The sequence below is a fragment of the Anomaloglossus baeobatrachus genome, chromosome 1 (assembly GCF_048569485.1).
Source record: "Anomaloglossus baeobatrachus isolate aAnoBae1 chromosome 1, aAnoBae1.hap1, whole genome shotgun sequence".
Lineage (NCBI taxonomy): Eukaryota > Metazoa > Chordata > Amphibia > Anura > Aromobatidae > Anomaloglossus > Anomaloglossus baeobatrachus.
Window position 1 is genome coordinate 801,651,690 of NC_134353.1, and position 22,189 is coordinate 801,673,878.

A 22,189-nucleotide genomic window follows, 5' to 3' on the forward strand; every position below is an offset into this window, starting at 1 on the left:
TGATAGAGCTTACAGACTCTAGGTTCCGTGGAGGTTCGATTGATTGGCAGCCAAGGAGACGAGGGTCCACTAGCTCGAGCTTGACCCAAAGTACATTCAAACTCCACTGATCTAGTCTGACTGATAGCTGCAGCTTATACTTAGCAGTGTGAGATTTCAGCAGCAGCGGCTAGATGTACATTGTGTGGAACAGCACAGCTCCATCACACAGTTTGGTGGCCACCCTCCAGTACTGCAGATCATTTCCTTTGATTTGCATTCTTCAACAGTAGCCACTAAACATTGTGGTGGAGCTGTGGTGTTTTGATGTGCCACACTGTCTACACCTAGATGCTGCTGGAACTGCTAGCAGCTGATTAGTGGGGGTGCTAGGTGTTGGCCACTCACCAATCTGATGTTGATAACCTATCTTCAGGATAGATGATTACTATCAGTGTAGTGGAAAACATCTTTAACCCCTTAACGACCCTTGACGTACTGGGTACGTCATGGTGACATGGTGCTAAACGACCCATGACGTACCCAGTACGTCATGGTGAAATCGCCGCGGCTCCGATCACCACCGCCAGCCCGCCGCTGTCTCTGATCGCCCCGCCGCTGCTCCCGATCCACCACTGTCCCCGCCGCCACGCTCACCACTGTCCCCGCCGCCGTCGCACCCACCTTTTTCAGCCGCTGCTGCCCCCGAATCGGCCCCCACTGTTCCCGATTGGCCGCCGCCGCCTCCTTCATCGGCTGCCCCTTCTCCATCGCCACTACACCTCCTCCCCCCACATGTGCTGCAAGCCACCCTCCCCCCACATGTGCTGCAAGCCACCCTCCCCCCTCCATGTTCTGGGGGCCCCCCTCCCCCCGGGGCCCCCCCTCCTCCATGTGCCATCTCTCTCTCCCATTAGACTCTGCCCCCCTCCCCGATCTGCTGCCTGCTCTCTCCCATCCTCTTCATCTACTGCCCCCTCTCACACTCCTCAATCTGTTGCCTCCTTCATCTGCTGCCTCTTCTGTCTGCTGTGATCCTGCTGCCTAGATCCATCCTGTAAGGTAGGTATCCCCATCTCACCTCCCTCCCCCCCATCCTTCGCCGCTCCCCCATCCGCTGCGCCATTTCCCATCATCCATCCGCTGTGCCCTTTCCCATCCTTTGCCGCTCCTCCATCCGCTGCGCCCTTTCCCATCTTCCATCCGCTGCGCCCTTTCTCATCTGCCGCCCCGCCCTCTCGCATCGCATTATCCAGCGCAATTGCTCGCTTCCAGACTGGAGTGGATGATGCGAAGCGAGACTCGTGCATTGCTCTCACATTTGGCACTGGTCTTAGTGGCAGGCGCTCATATACTTTTTTTTTTATTCTTTTTTTTTTACTGATGTCTGTATTTTTTATTTCGCCAAACTAATTTTTTTGTATGGGGGGGGTCTAGTTTCCAAAATGGGATCACATGTGGGGGAGCTCCATTGTTTAGGCACCTCAGGGGGTCTCCAAATGCAACATGGCGTCTGCTAATAATTCCAATCAATTTTACTGTGAAATGGCGCTCCTCTTCTGAGCCCCGCCGTACGCCCAAACAATTGATTTCCACCACATATGAGGTATCTGTGTACTCAGGAGAAATTGCACAATACATTTTATGGTGCATTTTTTCCTGATACCCTTGTGAAAAAAAAGCTACCTGTTTGAAAAAACAATTTTGTGGTAAAAAAAAGAATAAACTATTTTCACGGCTGAACATTACAAACGTTTATGAAGCCTCCAGGGGTTCAAAGTGCTCACTAAACAGCTAGATAAATTCCATGAGGGGTCTAGTTTCCAAAATGGAGTCAATTGTGGGGGAGCTCCATTGTTTAGGTACTTCAGGGGTGGTCTCCAAACGCAACATGGCGTCCGCTAATAATTCCAACCAATTTTGCTGTGAAATGGCGCTCCTTGCCTTCCGAGTCCTGCCGTGTGCCCAAACATTTGATTTCCACCACATATGAGGTATCTGCGTACTCAGGAGAAAATGCACAATACATTTTATGATGCATTTTTCCTGATACCCTTGTGAAAATACTAATTTTTATGGCTAAAGTAACATTTTTGTGTTAAAAAAGTAAAATTTTCATTTTTTCTTCTACATTGCTTTGGTTGCTGTGAGGCTGCTAAAGGGTTAATAAACTTCTTGGATGTGGTTTTGAGCAGAGTGAGGGGTGCAGATTTTAGAATGGGGTCAATTTTGGGTATTTTCTTTCGCCTAGGTTTCTCAAATCCCTCGAAATGAGATGTGGTACCTAAAAAATTTTTTTTTGTAAATTTTGTTGGAAAAATGAGAAATTGCTGATGAACTTTGAACCCTTCTAACTTCCTAACGGAAATATTTTTTTTTTTTTCAAAAATTGCGCTGGTGTAAAGCAGACAAGTGGAAAATGTTATTTAGTAACTATTTTGTGTGACATATCTCTCAGATTTATGGGCATAAAATTTCAAATTTTGAAAATTGCGAAATTTTCAAAATTTTCGCCAAATTTCCGAAATTTTCACAAATAAACGCAAAACATATCGGCCTTAGTTTACCACTGACATGAAGTACAATATGTCACGAAAAAACAATGTCAGAATCGCCAGGATCCGTTGAAGTGTTCCAGAGTTATAACCTGTCAAAGTGACACTGGTCAAAATTACAAAAAATGGTCTTTAAGGTGAAAACAGGCTGGGGGCTGAAGGGGTTAAATAAAGTACATCCACGTCATTAAGTCTAAGATAGCTCTTTAATAATGTATGCAGTTTGAAGTATAGCTTTTACAACTAATTTTTAAAAGAAATAATAAAAGTCACATGTTTGTATGATTATGATGTTACTAAAAAGAATTGGTCAAGTTTTAGAGAGTTTGTCTTTTGTAAAGAAAAAGTTGTTACTGTAATGAAAGATGTGTGATCTTATACATAATTAGGGTTGTCTGCACACTGCTAACAAAGGCGCATTGCATATTATCCATTGACCAGGTCACCAGGTTTTCCCAATATAAGGCCCGTTTCACACGTCAGTGAAAAACACAGACGTTTTTCACTGGCGTGTAAAACACGCACATGTCCCTGCGTGTGCCGAAAATCACGGCACACGTGGGTTGTGTAAGTGCAATCCGGGCTCCGTTCTCCGTGGCCCGTGATTGCACTTAGAGATTCACTCACCTGCGCCCGCTCCCGCTGTCCATGGTGCTGAATCCTCCCGCGGTGCAGCATCCGGCCGGCGGTGACCCCCAAAGGAGCTGCTTCCGGGTCGGCTGTGTCGCGCATAATGAATATGCGCGACAGTAATCAGCCGGCACAGAAGGAGCAGGGAGAACGGGCTGCAGAGGACATCGCTGGACGCCGGGTGAGTTAAAATGTTTATTATTTTAAAAGCACGTTTTTTTCTGGCACGTGTTTCACGGACCACACCACTGCGTGGTCCGTGGAACATCAGTGATGCCAGAAAAAAATGGACATGTCTCCGTCCAGCAATCACGCACACGCGGGTACGCTGCACGGAGACACGTGCAGTGACAAATCACTGACGTGTGAGCAGACCCATTCATTAGAATGGGTCTGCGTATGTCAGTGATTCTGGTACGTTTAAAAAAAAGCACAAACGTACCAGAATCACTGATATGTGAAAGGGGCCTAAAGTAAAGCCACCACATTTAACCTCTTCATGACCCTGCAATTTTCAATTTTTCGTTTTTGTTTTTTCCTCCGCTTCTTCTAAGAGCTATAACTTTTTTATTTTCTATTAGCGTAGCTTTATGAAGGCTTATTTTTTGCAGAATGTGTTGCACTTTTGGAATAAACCATTCATTTTAGTATATAGTATACTCAAAAATAGGGAAAAAAAATGGGAAAATGCGGTGAAATTTTGTTTGTAGATACCAAATGTATAGATTTTTTTTATTCAATTTGTAAAAAAATAAAAAAAGCTCCGTTTCCATTTTCGCCTTTGGGGATGTGGGACTTGAAGCCGTGATTTTCTGATCGCTTGTACTGTTCAGAGCAGTGCATCAGCACTGCTTTGAATAGCAGAAATGCTGACTTCTTATGAATGCCGACTCGCAGCCGGTATTCACAGGAAATTCATCATGACAGAGACAGGAGTCGTCAACTGACCACTGGCTGTCATGACAAGCCATAACGACCCAAGATCATGTCACGTTGTAGCCGATTGGTACAGAGAATGACGCGCTCCTCATTGGCGTGCATTACATTCTGCTGTCACAGATTAACAGTGGGATTTAATGTGTTAGCAACAGCGGGCAGATCTCTGATGTGTGCTGCTGTTAGAGGCACATCAGCTGATAAGATCAGCTGACATATGCAGGGAAAGATGCGGGTTCACGTCTTGTGAAGGGGTTAAGACTGCTTGTACAACATTCTATTAAACTTTATCTGTCCCTAGTTCCCTTTGCATACAGTGCCTTGTGAAAGTATTCACCCCCATTAGCTTTTTACCTATTTTGTTACATTAAAACCTGTGTTTAAATATTTTTGTAATCTGATTTGTGTGTTATGCATCTTTAGGGGTGCTCTGGGCAGTAGTCATGGGCGAGTTACTCTTTTTCCTCATCCTGTCACGCTACAGAAATGATGGGTTTTCACGTTGGTGGAGTGTCCAGCTCAGAGGCACATTCTTAATGTTTCCCGGAAACAGCATTCTACTTGTGTATGTTACACAGATGGGGCAAATGGGGGGGGCACCTTCTTCCCCTTTTCGTGCGGTACCTCACTGGTCAATGTGTAAGGATAAACCCCAGCACCAAGGCAACTCATTGGTCCTCTAGGTATGGTACCCGGACTTACAGGTCAATGTGTTTGACTGGGTCTCCAGGCAATTACCAAAGACAATAATGCCATACAAAGGTCGCTCCTTGAGCTGTTACCTTCTTCCTGTGTTTCTGATTAGGCAGAACCTCTCTTCTGTTACCACAGTTACCACTAATCTTTCTCTTGGTTCTTGCTTCCAAGTAGTTTCCAGCACTTCACTCCTTGGCTACTCTCACCCAGCGTGCTTCCTACTTTTTACACTGCACACAACACACTCCACTAATCAGGTCTGACTAGGCTTAACCCTCACTAGCCGAGAGGAATCTAGTCCTATCCCTGGCTAGTTTCTACACTGCAGCTCACACCAGTCAACCCTCTGACATATTATACCTTACAATAACGTAATTGTAACACACTATGTCACCCCTTACACAATACCAAATATTCAACACTGTACACTACTATGTTAAGATCATTGGTGTCTTCAGAAGGGGGGCACCATTACACATCAATACTAAATATTCTAAGTTGAGGAACTGAAGTGAGAAAAATATAGGCAAAAAATGCATTTATTGGATAAAATTAATATAAATTGGAATGTGTATATGTATTCATCTCTTGCTATGAAGCTCCTAAAAATTTCTGGTACAATCAATTACTTTCATAAGTCACATGCTTCATGAAAGGAAGTTTACCTTTGTACACACAGTGTGTCAACTGGTCTGTCAGTATATACACTCTTTTTCTGAAAGGCCACGGAGACTGCAACACCATTAATCAAAAGACCCCACTACCCCCAACAACATCATGAAGAGCAAGGAGATCTCCAAACAAGTCAGAGTCAAAGGTGTTGAGAAGTACAAGTCTAGGTTGGGTTTTAAAAAAATATCTTACTCTCTGATGATCCCCTGGGGCACCATCAAATCCATTATCATCAATTGGAAAGCACATGGTACCCCAACAAACCTTCCAAAAGAGGGCCACCTATCAAAACTCAGCCCAGGTATGGAGGGCATCGGAAACTACTGTTTGGCTACATGGCAGGGCTGAGCAGGTAGAAGCTCTATTTCGCTTTTAGAGGACAGATTTTGCTACAACAGTTTGCGGGCAACATTTGCAGAGCCCCTAAGGTGCAAGAACAGCAGAAAACTAAAACAAAAGTCACCCCATTTTAGAAATTGCACCTCTCAAATAATTTATCTATGACCGCAGTGACATTTTTGCAGCATCCACACCACACTCTTTTTCTGGAGAATTACAAATATGCCAGTTTACTGCCCATAAATTGTGCCCCCAAAAATTGTAGCTCCCAGATACATTGTGCCTAGTGTCATGATTCCACCTCCCCGTCCACATGGCTAGGGGGCGGAGCCTTCTCTTGGGCCTCACTTCTGGAGCTTGGATGCTTACTCCTGTCATCTCTGGTGAACCAGCGTCAGCAATAAGCTTAGCACTGCTTTACCTGTGATTTTTGGTCCCTGTATGTGTTTCCTGATCCGTCCTTCCCCTGTGCTCTGTCTGTGTTCTGTCCCACCTCCTTCCTTCCCACAATAGCCCAAGGCGTTCCCCCTTCTCCTACCTCCCCACTCGGTTGCTTCATCTGGTACTGACCTTGGCCTTACCTCGACCCCGCTTTTGCTCGTTCCTCCAGTCTTCTTTCTCACCATACTGTGTATGACTTGGCCTGCCTGACCATCCCCTGCACACTCCGTGGCCTCTTGGGTTTAAGATGGACCCGGGAAAGGTGCAGGCTATCATTGATTGGGTGCAACCCAGGGATATTAAGACGTTACAATGCTTTTTGGGGTTCGCCAATTGTTATCGGAGGTTCATTATGGTGTTTTCTCAAATTGCCAATCCTTTGACCGACCATACTCGGAAAGAGACAGATCTGCAAAACTGGTCACAGACAGCTGTCCAGGCCTTCCTTGAGTAAAGGACCAATTCATGTCCACCCCGGTCCTGGTACAGCCCGACCTCGAGGCACCGTTTATTCTGGAGGTGGATGATTCGGAGGTGGGAGCTGTTCTCTTTCAGGGTCCTGCTACTCTGACTAATCTGCGACCCTGTGCATTCTTTTCCAAGAAGTTCACTCCGGCTGAGAGGAATTATGATGTGGGTAACCGTGAATTATTGGCGGTGAATTTGGCATTTGAAGAATGGAGGCATTTTTTGGAGGGTGCTGTTCATTGTATTACAGTCATCACTGATCATAAAAATCTCGCATATATCGAGTCGGCCAAGAGATTAACGCCTCGACAAGTGAGGTGGGCCCTTTTTTTTTCTAGATTCCACTTTTTTATTACTTTTCACCCTGGGTCCAAAAATGTGAGGGCAGATGCCCTATCCCATAGTTAGGACCCAGTGTCCCCTCCAGAGCCTCCTTCCTCCAGTCTTCCGCGAGGGGTAGTAGTCGCTGCCTTGTCATCCGAGTTAGAGGCAGAGATCAGGGAGGCCCAGTCCTCAGCACCATCTTCCGCTCCTGACACTAAATTATTTGTCCCTTTGCACCTCCGGTTGCGGGTACTACAAGAGTTCCATGAGTCCATTCTCGCAGGGCTGTCACCCGGCTGTTTTGGTGGCCATCTCTTCACTCGGATGTTGCTCAGTTTGTTTATGCCTGTGCTATATGTGCCCATGCTTATTGTTTGCCGTAACCGGCCAGCCGGGGAACTGGTTCCATCACCTGTTCCTGAAAGACCATGGACCTGCTTGTCCATGGATTTCATTACGGACCTCCCCGTCTCTAAGAGTGGCTTTACACGCTGCGATCTAGCTAGCGAGATCGCTAGCGTGCGTACCCACCCCCATCATTTGTGCGACACATGCAAATCATTGCCCGTGTCGCACAAAATCGCGCGGACCCGTTACACTACTTACTTGCCTAGCGACGTTGCTGTGACCGGCGAACCGCCTCCTTTCTATGGGGGCGGAGGGGCCTAGATGAGCGGGACGTAACATCCCGCCCACCTCCTTCCTTCCTCATTAGCGGTGGCCACAGGTAAGGTGAGGTTCCTCGTTCCTGCAGTGTCACATGTAGCGATGTGTGCTGCCTCAGGAATGACGAACTACATCATCAAAGCAGCAGCAACGATAATTGGGAAGAGGGGGTGATGTCACCGATGAGCGATTTTGAAAATTTTTGCGATGATTCAAAATCGCTCATAGGTGTCACACACAACGACATCGCTAAAGCGGCCAGATGTGCGTCACAAATTCCGTGACCCCAACAAGATCGCTTTAGCGATCTTGTAGCGTGTAAAGCCACCTTAATGGTATGAACGTGATCTGGGTGGTAGTAGATTGATTTATTAAGCAGGCACATTTTGTTCCCCTCTCCGGTCTACCTAATGCAGCAACCCTTGCCAACCACTTTATTGACCAGGTGGTTCAGTTACATGGGGTGCCCCAGAATATTGTGTCTGATAGGGGGGTCAATTCGTTTCCCGGTTTTGGAGGGCGTTGTGCAGCCAGTTGGGAATTGAGTTGTCCTTCTCCTCTGCCTATCATCCTGAGTCCAATGGGCAGACGGAAAGGATGAATCAGACCCTTGAGCAAATCCTGTGATGTTTGGTTTCTGCTCAGCAGGAGGATTGGTGTACGTTTTTGCCCCTTGCGGAGTTCACATTTAATAACAGAGTCCACCAGTCTATGAGAACGTCTTCCTTCTTCTGTAATTACGGGTTTCACCCTCACTTCGGGACCTTCTCTAGAGTGGATTCAGGGTGTCCAGGGGCCGACTCTGTCGTTCAGCATCTGGGGGAGGTATGGAAGGAGGTGCCATCGAGATGGCTCAGCAGTCCCAGAAACGTCAGGCGGACAAACAAAGTTCTCCGGAGCCCACCTTTCAGGTGGGGGACAAAGTGTGGCTATCTACTCGGAATATTAGGCTTAGGGTTCCGTCTGCTAAGTTGGGTCCTAAGTTTATACGACCCTATGAGATCATCGAGGTCGTCAACCAGGTAGCCTTTCGGTTGCAACTGCCCCAGACCTTGCGTATTCCTAACGTATCTCACACCTCCTTGTTTAAACCATTTGTTCCATCGCTAGTGGATTCTCAGACTCCTGTGGCACCGATATTGGTAGATGGTGAGGAGAATGAGATCAAGCGTATTATTGATTCTTGGAGGGTTCGTAATTCCCTTCAGTATTTGATCCAGGGTTACGGTCCGGAGGACAGATCCTGGGTGCTGGTTCGATCTGTTTGGGCTGAACTTTTGATTGTGGCTTTTCACCGGAGGTTTCCTGGTAAACCTGGGGGGTCCGGTGGCCCCCCTTGAGGAGGGGGTACTGTCATGATTCTACCTCCCCATCCACATGGCTAGGGGGCGGATTCTTCTCTCGGGCCTCACTTCCAGAGCTTGGATGCTTTAAATTCTGTCATCTCTGGTGAACCAGTGCCGGCTATAAGCTTAGCACTGCTTTGCCTGTGATTGCTGGTCCCTGTAAGTGTTTCCTGATCCGTTCTTCCCCTGTGCTCTGTCTGTTTTCCGTCCCACCTCCTTCCTTCCCACAATAGCCCCAGGCGTTCCCCCTTCTCCTACCTCCCCACTCGGTTGCTTCACCTGGTACTGACCTTGGCCTTACCTCGACCCCGCTTTTGCTCATTCCTCCAGTCTTCTTTCTCACCGTACTGTGTATGACCTGGCCTGCCTATCCACCCCCCACATGCCCCGTGGCCTCTGTATTCTGGCTGACTCTGCAGGGCAGTGCTTCAGCACACACTGTGTGTCCACCTCAATGCTGATTCAGCTCTGTGTAGTGTCTTTTCCTGCAGGCCTCCAGCTCCCCCTGGTGGTAGCCTGACACCTAGCTTGTGCTTTTAGAGACACATCCCATAAAATATTAGATGCACTCTCCCCACTACAATGATGCCACACACATAGTTGCTTACTGTGGTTTAAGCACGGGGCTCAGAAGGAGGGGGGAATATTGATTTGGGAGCGGAGATATCACTGGATTTTATTTGAGGGGTGGGAGCCATTGCTTTTCCAGAGTCTTTGTTCCACCAGTAACTTAGTGACCCCGATATTTCCTCAGACAGATGACGGACCTGAGTAGGGGCTGGATTTGTGCGAGATAAGTTAGGGGTTTTATTGGTAACATTTTGAAATACAGAACATTTTTTGACCGCTTTCAGTATAAGGCTGGCATTACATTCTTGTGTTCTGCGCTGAGCACATACGTCAGGGTTTCAAGGTAAATCCCCCAAAAATGTGATAAAGAGGAAACCCTCAAAAGAACCATTCACTCTAACAAGGCAGGTAGAGACACATTTGATATACTAATACAGAATTAAATTCTGTATACCTTATATTTGAAATTTGTCTACAGTTGATTTAACATCAACCCCTAAAAAACAGGGCGATTTTTCATTTTTGTGCTTTAGTTTTTCCCTCCCCTTATTCCAAGAGCCAGACTTTTTTTTCCCTCGATATAGATATATTAGAGCTTGTTTTTTCCAGGATGAGTTGTAATTTTGAATGGCATCATTCATTTTATCATATGATGTAACGGTAAGAGGGAAAAAAATTCCAAGGGTAGTGAACTAGCAAAATAAAAAAGTGAGATTCTGCAATTGTTTTAACTTATTTGGTTTAGATAGCGTCAAGTGTGTGTGGCGGCAGCAAGGTGATGAGTGCAAAGACAAGTGTGTCTTGTGAGTTTTGACTACAGTCAGGCATGGTGGTGGGAGTGTCATGGTTTGAGGCTGTAACACTGACATCCCTGCATCCCCCTCTCCCCTCCCCGCAGGGTTGGCCATGCTCATTCACTCACCGTTGCGGCCGATCCACACCTCGCTACCCGGCTTTTACGCGGTCTTCCATATGTGCATTCACTGCTTTCCCCTCCCGGTGTCCTCAGGGAGTGCTCCTAGGGTGTGCACAGCCTATCGTTGAGAGGCACTGGGTACTTAAGGCACTTTCCCACTAGGTGCTTGATTAACGCTAATAGTTAGTGGTTGGTTCCCTAGCCAGCTAGTTGTTAGGTCCCCTTGTCCGCTGTGTGGTATAATGCTGACATGAAGGTTATTGCAACAACCTTGAGTTATCATGGCAAAGATCAGGCCCTGTGATCACATCATAGGGTTCCTGATCAGGTGTGAGAAATACTGCACTTCCTCTCCCAGCCCTCTATCACTATTGATCATAACTGTTAGGATGTTGAACAGCCACTTGGATCGTACGGGGACAGATATAATTTACACCAAGCTCCTGGCAGCGATTGTTGGGGCACAGCATCTGTGCCCCGCGTGATTGCCATGTTGTGCATATTCATCATAGGTCGGGAACCCCTATCCATTCATGACATATAGGTACGTCAACTGTTATGAAGGGATTAAAAGACATGACATGTCTATTTTTCTGGGCGTTTCCAAATTAAAGATGCTGTGTACTTTACAATACACGTCAATGGAAAAACTCAAAATACCCCAGAAAAAGCTTGCACATTCTTTTGAACATTTTGCCATGGTCTTTATTTAAAAAATTGCTATCGGTTTTTTTTTTCATTATTCAATAGCGTGAGAAAACAACCAGAAAATAACAGTAAAAAAAACTTCACAAAAACCATGGGAAAACCCTACAAATACCATTGGTGATCAGGCCTGCTGAAAAAATTCTTGGGAAACAGCTGAAAAAAAACACAAGAGTCTTTAGGAAAAAAAAAGGCCTGAGTTTCCCAAAGCATCTTATTGCTGAAAAAGACTTGATGGGTTCACCTGAGTTTAAAAGACGTCGTGTGCACATACCCTGAATGATCTATCTGCAGTTTCCTTATTTTTATATTCTAAGCTTCTATAATTCATCAAGTTTGTAAGTAAAGGAAAATTAAGTTTGACAATCAATTGGGAAATAAACACAAAGGGGTTTACTGCTTAATGTGCCATCTGTGTTTTGTAGCTGGAATGAATTCTGAATAATTGAAAAAACGTTATATTAAAAATGAAAATTGTGATTAATTAAACTAATTGAACGAAGGAGATGTCTCATCTATCAGACATATTTCCTGTTCTTAAATTTTCTGCGATATGGATTTAGGATGTCTCCAAAGCTTCTCTAAGATGAAATTATCAGAACATGAGGTGACATTTCCTTCTCTGAATGAGATAATACTTTTTATTTACTACTTTAATCTTTTGATTTTATTTTCACTATTGTTTTATTGTTTTCACACAGGTTGGATTTACTTCTTGCCTTATTCATCTTGGGAGATGCTGCAAAAATTGATATTTCCTGTTTAAGAGCATTTGTAGAAATTGGTTCTGACTTTCTATCTACTATTTCACAATTTCAAGGACAGGTAAATATAAATAGCTTCAATCAGAATAAAAGCCAGTGGATGTGGAGTCTCTTTCTTGAGCATGCTGGTCACTTTTAAATGGCTGTTGCTCCATCACTTCTGGGGGTCACTTTTCTGCTCTCAATATATGGCCTCACCAGGGATTTTCCCAATTCCTCAAGAAATAATCTTCTTTTATGCAGCTTATTCCGGTTCCAATCGGGGTCGATTTCTCTCCATAAGGCTCCTTTCACACGTCAGTGATTCTGGGACGTTTGTGCTTTTTTTTTAAACATACCAGAATCACTGACATACGCAGACCCATTATAATGAATGGGTCTGCTCACACATCAGTGATTTTTCACTGCACGTGTCTCCGTGCGGCGTACCCGCGTGTGCATGATTGCTGCACGGAGACATGTCCATTTTTTTCTGGCATCACTGATGTTCCACGGACCACGCAGTGGTGTGATCCGTGAAACACGTGCCAGAAAAAAACGTGCTTTTAAAATAAAAAACATTTTAACTCACCCGGCGTCCAGCGATGTCCTCTGCAGCCCGTTCTCCCTGCTCCTTCTGTGCCGGCTGATTACTGTCGCGCATATTCATTATGCGCGACACAGCCGACCTGGAAGCAGCTGCTGCGGGGGTCACCGCCGGCCGGATGCTGCGTCGCGGGAGCGATCAGCACCATGGACAGTGGGAGCGCGCACAAGTGAGTGAATCTCTAAGTGCAATCACGGGCCACGGATAACGGAGCCCGGATTGCACTTAGACAACCCACGTGTGCCGAGATTCACGGCACACGCAGGGACATGTGCGTGTTTTACACGCCAGTGAAAAACGTCTGTGTTTTTCACTGACGTGTGAAACGGGCCTTAGACAAATGCATTGTATGCAGAAACGTCCAGTATATTATAAAATAAAATCATTGGCCACCGATTGGTTTTGCGTTTGCATGTATATGTTGATATTGCTTGGTCTAAAGTATCAACTGCTCCCTTTGTGGCATTATAATCCAAAATAATGTCAGGCTTTCTGTCTTCTCTATCACTTACGGCATTGTCATGGTGCATTGTGCTCATTAGAATTACCTGTTTGTTTTTTTGGAACATAAGAAACAACAGTTGTATTTCCAGAAAAATAAAAAGTAGAACTGTACACCTCTCTCTTGCTAAGGATACCTTGCAGTAGTTCAGGTTTGTTTTTTCTCATAGTACCCAGCATGGTAAGTTGTTTTTTCTTCAACATCTGGCCTAGTTGATAGGATGTAAAAAAGTTGTCACATGTGACATTTTGTCCTTTTAGTCCATGAGTCAAATCTAGAACAACACTCATACCCTGATTTTTTTCAGGTCTTTCATCAGGGGGTTTTCCTGTATACACTTGAACATTTAGAGCATATGAACTTTTGCTGTCGCAAAGTGTCCAGATCTTGATGGCATATTTTGCTGGCTTACTTGGTATATATTGTCTGAATGGGCACCTACCTCGGAATGCCACCAGTTGCTCATCAACAGTTACATTTTCACCACTGTTATACAATTTTGGTAGAATCTCTACCCATTGATTCCAAACATTTCTAATAGGGGCTAGTTTATCTTTAGCTCTTCTTTCCATTCTATCTGTTTTAGAATCAAACCGCAGTACTCTAAAAATAATCAGAGACCTGTAGAACAGTATAAAATGCTATCGGGTCATATTGACTCGAACAGTACAAGTGTAACAATCAGCGTGTAGCAAAAAGTAAAAAAAAAAAAAATGTAGAGCTCCACAAATGAGGAGAAGTCAAGGAACCACTAGTTTCAAATCCTCATTAAAAAAAATCTGCAGGGTCTCAAAAATCATTTCGGGTCATATTGACCCGAACAGTACAGCAGGGTTAAAATAAACTGAAAATGATCAATACGTGCCAGAGTACATTGCAAGTGGTATTTGCTGTGTGCTACATGTCATCAGTTTGTTCTATAGTAACACGAACATTTAGGCTACGTTGCCATGATGATGAGTCACTGCGTTCTAGAGTGTTATTCCTCTTGCGGAGATGTGAGTGTACTCCACTGAATAATACAGTGTCCTTGCCCATGATCAGGGTTTGGGGCACTGCAGACTTTAGCTCTATTCTCCCTGCGGAGAGCACTCGCGTTTCCGCAGCATAAATTGACTTTCTGCAGCTGAGAAAGCCGCACCGCAGGTCAGTTTACGCTGTGGAAAAAAGAAGCACAATGGGCATGGGATTTCTATAAATCCCATCTACTGCACAATGCAATATTTTAGACATAATGAAAATACGCTGTTAATACCATGATGGTGCGCATGTAACCTTAGGATATTTTCACTTGGAAACCACTTCAGGAATCACCTCTTGTTTTGGCGAGGTTTTGTAGGAATTATTCTCTTCCAAAGTGGTTTTCAAGAGGTTCTGAACAGTTTTAGGCCTCTGCCACACTTACGTGACAAAATGTAACATTTTTGTCACGTACGTGTTTAAGGGGTAGTTTGTTCCCTGTGTGCCGTTTTTGTGGCACGTACGTGTTCTCCGTGTGTTATACGTAATAACACACAGAGAACGGAAAGTCCCACTTACCTGCATCATCTGGCGCTGTCTGTGGTGTTGAACGCCCGCATCCGGCCAAAGCAACGCCCCGCTGACGCTGCTTCCCGCCTCCAGTGAAGGAGAAGCGTTGTTCAAATTCACTGGGGGACGGATGCAGGGGACAGCCGCGGCACAGCTGCAGGTATGGTGGAGGTGAGTATGTGTTTTTATTATTTTTCCACTGACACGTGTCTTTCTCCGCCGCGTGTCACACGGGCCCGCATCTACACTACATCCGTGTGGTACGGGTGCGGGCCGTGTGACACCCGTGCTGCCGGAGCAACACGGACATGTCAGCAGTTTTAAAAAACGGACACACGTAAGTACGGAACGGACACACGTTCCGTTCCTGAATACTTACGTGTGTCCAAAACAATAACAATACATAGGACCACGTGTGCCCGTGTCTCCGGTACGTGAAAAAAAGGCACACACGTACCGGAGGCATGGATGTGTGTCGCAGGCCTTAGAAGAGTTTTTTCCTGAAGTTTTCTTTGCAGCCTTTAATTGGACAGTGCTTAGTTTGGAGAGATTTCCATCATGAAAAAAGTGGCATTCACTTTTTTTTAACCAGGAATTTTTTAAGATCTAATTTAGGAAAAAAAAACCCTCCCTGTATGAACAGCAAAGCCAGAGAAATGAATAGGAGAATTTTTACAAACATTTTCAAGAGGATCTTTCCTTAAAAACTCCTAAAAAAACCTCTGTCTGAACATAGCTGTAGGGTTTTCTTAGGCCTCTTTCAGATGTCTGTGTTTCATAAACTTATTGTAAGGGTTCGCTCACATCTCCGTATAAAAAAAAAATCAGTCCGATATTCATCCCTGAAAAGTTGGATGAGTGGAATCTGTTTGGTGGGCAGCATAGTGCCTTAGTAGTTAGCACTGCAGTCTTGCAGCGTTGGGGTCCTGGTTTTAAATCCCACCAAGGACAACATCTGCAAGGAGTTTGTATGTTCTCCCCATGTTTGTATGGGTTTCCACCAGGTACTCCAGTTTTCTCCCACTCTCCAAAGACATACTAATAGGGACTTTAGATTGTGAGCCCCAATGGGGACAATGTTGCCAATGTATGTAAAGCGCTGTGGAAATAATGGCACTTTATAAGTGAATAAATATTATTATTATTCCATATGTCATGCAAGTGTGCGATTTATTTTCTCACCTAGCATCCGTATGCAATGCGATTATTTTCTCAGCAACTATTATTCAACATTTACAAGACCATTTATAGAATGGTAATGTATCTGTGAATATTGGATGGCATGCAGATGCTCTATATGCTGTCAGTTTTAAAGGGAGTCAATCACCAGGATTTTCATATATAAGCTAAAGCCAGTGCTATACTGGCACTATCAGGCTGATTCTCTGCATACCTGTAGTGGTCAGCTCAGATGTTTAGGTTTTGAAATCCAAGAAAGTGAAGTTTTTAAAATGAGCAGCTTCTTGAGTGACAGTTGCACTGGAGCAGATCATATACAGTTAGGTCCAGAAATATTTGGACAGTGACACAATTTTCGCGAGTTGGGCTCTGCATGCCACCACATTGGATTTGAAATGAAAACTCTACAACAGAATTCAAGTGCAGATTGTAACGTTTAATTTGAAGGTTTGAACAAAAATATCTGATAGAAATTGTAGGAATTGTACACATTTCTTTACAAACACTCCACATTTTTGGAGGTCAAAAGTAATTGGACAAATAAACCAAACCCAAACAAAATATTTTTATTTTCAATATTTTGTTGCGAATCCTTTGGAGGCAATCACTGCCTTAAGTCTGGAACCCATGGACATCACCAAACGCTGGGTTTCCTCCTTCTTAATGCTTTGCCAGGCCTTTACAGCCGCAGCCTTCAGGTCTTGCTTTTTTGTGGGTCTTTCCGTCTTATGTCTGGATTTGAGCAAGTGAAATGCATGCACAATTGGGTTAAGATCTGGTGATTGACTTGGCCATTGCAGAATGTTCCACTTTTTTGCACTCATTAACTCCTGGGTAGCTTTGGCTGTATGCTTGGGGTCATTGTCCATCTGTACTATGAAGCGCCGTCCGATCAACTTTGCGGCATTTGGCTGAATCTGGGCTGAAAGTATATCCCGGTACACTTCAGAATTCATCCGGCTACTCTTGTCTGCTTTTATGTCATCAATAAACACAAGTGACCCAGTGCCATTGAAAGCCATGCATGCCCATGCCATCACGTTGCCTCCACCATGTTTTACAGAGGATGTGGTGTGCCTTGGATCATGTGCCGTTCCCTTTCTTTCTACAAACTTTTTTCTTCCCATCATTCTGGTACAGGTTGATCTTTGTCTCATCTGTCCATAGAATACTTTTCCAGAACTGAGCTGGCTTCATGAGGTGTTTTTCAGCAAATTTAACTCTGGCCTGTCTATTTTTGGAATTGATGAATGGTTTGCATCTAGATGTGAACCCTTTGTATTTACTTTCATGGAGTCTTCTCTTTACTGTTGACTTAGAGACAGATACACCTACTTCACTGAGAGTGTTCTGGACTTCAGTTGATGTTGTGAACGGGTTCTTCTTCACCAAAGAAAGTATGCGGCGATCATCCACCACTGTTGTCATCCGTGGACGCCCAGGCCTTTTTGAGTTCCCAAGCTCACCAGTCAATTCCTTTTTTCTCAGAATGTACCCGACTGTTGATTTTGCTACTCCAAGCATGTCTGCTATCTCTCTGATGGATTTTTTCTTTTTTTTCAGCCTCAGGATGTTCTGCTTCACCTCAATTGAGAGTTCCTTAGACCGCATGTTGTCTGGTCACAGCAACAGCTTCCAAATGCAAAACCACACACCTGTAATCAACCCCAGACCTTTTAACTACTTCATTGATTACAGGTTAACGAGGGAGACGCCTTCAGAGTTAATTGCAGCCCTTAGAGTCCCTTGTCCAATTACTTTTGGTCCCTTGAAAAAGAGGAGGCTATGCATTACAGAGCTCTGATTCCTAAACCCTTTCTCCGATTTGGATGTGAAAACTCTCATATTGCAGCTGGGAGTGTGCACTTTCAGCCCATATTATATATATAATTGTATTTCTGAACATGTTTTTGTAAACAGCTAAAATAACAAAACTTGTGTCACTGTCCAAATATTTCTGGCCCTGACTGTATTCATAGTTATCCCCTCCCTCTGTTAGAATTAGCATAAGTATTATACAAATGACTCACTTAATCTGTGGAAGGACCTGTGTGAGGTCATAACCATGTGACCTGGTATCCAGCTTTGGTGGCTGAGGCCCCGCTCCTTCTGATGACATGGGTATGACCTTACCACAGGTCCTTTGAATATTATTCAGAGGAGCATTGTAGTTTAAAGTCTCCTCACTGTCATGCAAGAATGGTGTGTCAGTCTCCGTAAGTAGAATAGCTTCCCCTTTATACAATAAAAGGCAAGATTCTCCCTGGCCAGTAAAGGTTGAGTGGGGTGGTAGATGGTCCAGCCATGAATTGGATAAGTAACATTTCAATTTATGAAACGTGGGGGATTTTTTTAAAATAAATTATTCAATATCTTTCTTCTTAACCTTTTGTTGTTTGGTACAAACAATTTGCAAGCTCTGATTTGTATAATATGTTAGTGAAACAATATCTACTGTAAGGGTATTTCAACACCAATTAAATATCTTTTTTTTTTTTTTTAATATTCATATATTTTTGGAAAAGGAAATCAGTATTGTAATGATAAGATGTGTTGATTTTTACTTTCTCTTTACAGCACTCTACAGTAAGCACATCTTCATGGCCTGTGGACATTATTTCTGTTTATACTGTAGTGCTAGCGGATATTTGCTTGCACGGAGCCACAGCTGAGATACAAAAACGGGCATTTATTGGGTTTCAAAGTGAAAACACATGGAATGTGGAAATCACAGAAGCCTGTTTACATGGCTTATTGTGTTTTGTTCCTCCAAATATACCAGATTCCAGTAAGTAATTTTATGTGCTTTATGTCCAGTTAGTAAGGAAATTTTTAGTCTTTAAAAATGTTTTCCTACTTTTGTACATTAATCTGTCTGGCTCTGTAAATTATGGTTTCCAGTCCATGGCTCCAAGCCATTAAGGCTAGGTCCACATTTCCGTTGTTTATGATCAGTCACAATCCGCTGCTCTAATAAACAACACAATCCGTTTGGCGGATTCCGTTGTTCCCATAGACTTGTATGAGCTGCGGATTGTGACTGATGCCCCTGCGTTGCATCCGCCACCCGACTGACTGTTGGGTGGCAGGAACACAGCATGTAGCGATTTTTGAGCAGCGGAATCCTTTTGATTTCGCTGCGCATGCTCTCTCTCGGCGGCCGAACGATCAGCTGATCGCCCGGCAGCCGCCTTCTGTAAGCGTTCAGCTGATCACCCGGCGGCCAGCTTCTGTGAGCGATCAGCTGATCACCCGGCAGCCGGTTAATGAGAGCGATCAGCTGATCGCTCTCATTAGCCAGCCGCCGGAAGATCATCTGTTCTCTCTCAAAAGCCGGCGGCCGACTATTTTGAACGATCAGCTGATTGCTCTCATTAGCTGGCCGCCGGGAGATCATCTGTTTGCTCTCAAAAGCCGGCGGCCGGCTATTGTGAACGATCAGCTGATCGCTCTCATTAGCCGGCCGCCAGGAGATCATCTGTTCGCTCTCAAAAGTCGGCGGCCAGCTATTCGCTCTCATTAGCTGGCCGCCGGGAGATCATCTGTTTGATTTCAAAAGCTGGTGGCCGGCTATTGTGAACGATCAGCTGATCGTTCTCTCTCTCACGTTTTACAACGGAATCCACTTTATGATGACAATGAATTCCAATTCTTGTCACCCGTTGTACAACGCATCAGTCACAAGCGTCAAGCAACACATGTGACTGATGCAAAACAATGGAAATGTGGAACTAGAATAAGACGGGCGATTTTCATACTGGCCTTGATGAAGGATCATGGTAGAGTTAGAGGCTCCTGATTTATTCTCGCTTCTTAATAAATCTGGAGTGTTTGTCAATTAGTGTGTGCCTCTGGGCACCCCAACATAAAACTTAACCAGTAAGTGGAGTAAGATTTCTGGAATAAGGAATGTTACAGCTTGTCATGATTTAGTTGTAGTATCACGTTTCGGTCACACCCAAGCTCCACCTATTTTAGCGGATCTGGGAGAAACTACAAGATTCACAATATTTTTGTGGAAATCCAAGTTGTCCAAGAATTATGTGACTTTTCAAATTAGTTTACAGCAAAATTCGAGTGAAATTGCTTTCATAAAAAGGGTCAATGTGTCTCACAATTGATGACTGAATTTAGTTTGTGTAATGTTTGTGGTGAATAGAGAGATTTTTTCAATTTTTTTAAGCTATGTTTCCATTTATCTGCTCTCAGTAAAATAGCTATTCTGTCTTGCTCTCAAGACCTGAATAATCTAAAATAATCTGGATATTAAGTTAAGGCTAAGATCACATATCCAGTAATCATCCGTTAGAACGGATCCACCAGCAATCCGTTGGCCAAAAATTTGTGGAAACACAACTTTTTTGTCCATTTTGAAAATATTTATTTTTTCAGGTTTCATTTTTTTAACGTGGGAGTCTATGGAAAATGGATCCGTTAACGTATGGCTATTAATCTTCCATTTGGAACTGATCCTGTAAGGAAAAAACGGATCCTTTGCAAATTAATATAGATAACAGAGAACTATATAGCAATCAGTTAACAATCTGTTTTCTAAAAATTCCAATGTTTGATGCATATTTTTGCCAGAAGGAGTAGATTGGGTGCATGAATATCACCAAATTTGCATCTTTTGGACCAAAATTGTGTAAAAAAAATGTTTTTTCTACCCTGAGGTGAAAATTTGGTACTGAAACCTTGTGCACACATTTCAGTACCAAATTTGCACCTACTGCCAGAAAACTGCACCAAAACGGCATTCAAACCTTTTTTGCATTTTTGGGCGAAGAGAGGCAAATTTGGTGATTACATTTTTACCCCATATTCATGCACCCAATCTACACATCCTGGCAAAAAAAATGCATCAGAACTGCATGCGGTATGATGCGGTTGTGACGTCACCGCTCATCACGCTGCTCATTCTCTGCCTGAAGTTACAGTGTTCAGTCATGTTCTATGGCCGCTTGCTGTGACTTCAGATATATCACAGCTGAAACCATTGTGGGACCTTGTGTGCATTACGTTGGACCTGGATGTTTTGGGGGTTAATAAAGGGGTGAAAAAGTGGGGTTTGCATTTTATTTCAAATGATTTTGTGGGTGTTTGTTTTCATTTATTTTCACTTACAAATAAGTAATAGGGGGTCTCATAGATGCCTCCCATTACTAATCTAAGGCTTAGTGACTTCTGTAAGCTGTTATTAATGCCTTATTACCCTGACTGTCACCACACCAGGGTAATCGGGAAGAGCCAGGTAAAGTGCCGGGTGTCACGGTTTCGCCTCCCCATCCACATGGCTATGGGGAGGAGCCTTCTCCTAAGCCTCATTCCCGGAGCTTGGATGCTTTAAATACTGTCATCTCCAGTGAACCAGTGCCAGCTATAAGCTTAGCGCTGCTTTGTCTGTGATTGCTAGTCCCTGTAAGTGTGAGCCTGAGCTGTCTCTGTTCCCTCGGTCTGTGTCTGTGTTCCGTCCACTAGTCATTCTGCCATTCCACTGTCCCACCTCCTTCCTTCCCACAATAGCCCTGGTTGTTCCCCCCTCTCTTACCTTTTTTTGAAACAGCAATCCAAAATATCAAATTATATAAAGAGCATCATAAAATTTCATCCTTTATTCATATAAATGTTAATCTCTTTTGTTGTCTGACCACTGTCAGCATCCTAGGAGCAAACGTATATTAATTTAGGTTTAATTGATTTGTTTTGTTAAGTTTTTCTAAGAGGACTACTGTCTCTTGCTTATTGCAAAATCACCATTTTTTGTTCTTTCTTTTGTGTTGTTTTTCTTGTGTTTTTTATATGACCTCTGGTGGACATAATAGTGATTGTCTTTGATCTACACTTGGTTTGTTGGGCAGTCAACACTGAACTGACCCAACTTAGTAGACTACTCACTGTGGTGGCTTTGTGAGTTTTTTGTACTTATTTAAGGAAGAAACGTTGCTTTTCCTTTTTAACATTTATATGAATAAAGGATGAAATTTTATGATGCTCTTTATACCCCTTCTCTTACCTCCCTACTCAGTTGCTTCCTTTAGTTCTGACCTCGGCCTGACCCCGACCCCACCTCTGCTCGTTCCTCCCGTCTTCCTTCTCCCCGTACTGTGTATGACCCGGCCTGCCCGACCATCCCCTGCTTCTGCTTTCCAGCTGATGCTGCGAGACACTGCACCAGCACACACTGTGAGTTCCCCTCCTTGCTTATTAAGCTCCGTATAGTGTATTTTCCTGCTGGACTCCAGCTCCCCCTAGTTGTAGCATGACACCAGGATAATCAAATCTAATGAATGCTTTTATTTTTAGGCTGGGCGGGGCCCAATAAGCATGGGTCTGCCAAGCCTGAGATTACCAGGCTACAGCTGTCGGCTTTATCATGGTTGGGTAT

At 44.1% G+C, this 22,189-nt stretch overlaps 1 protein-coding gene across 1 annotated transcript in view; it reads left to right on the plus strand.

The window, feature by feature from the left end:
- The window catches only part of TMEM232 (transmembrane protein 232), a 383,971-nt gene that overhangs the window by 196,802 nt on the left and 164,980 nt on the right, over positions 1 to 22,189 (plus strand). Inside the window, exons 9-10 of the mRNA XM_075341901.1 lie at positions 11,945 to 12,068; positions 18,382 to 18,592. Of these exons, the coding sequence (XP_075198016.1) occupies positions 11,945 to 12,068; positions 18,382 to 18,592 (335 nt within the window). The remainder of the gene's footprint in view (positions 1 to 11,944; positions 12,069 to 18,381; positions 18,593 to 22,189) is intronic.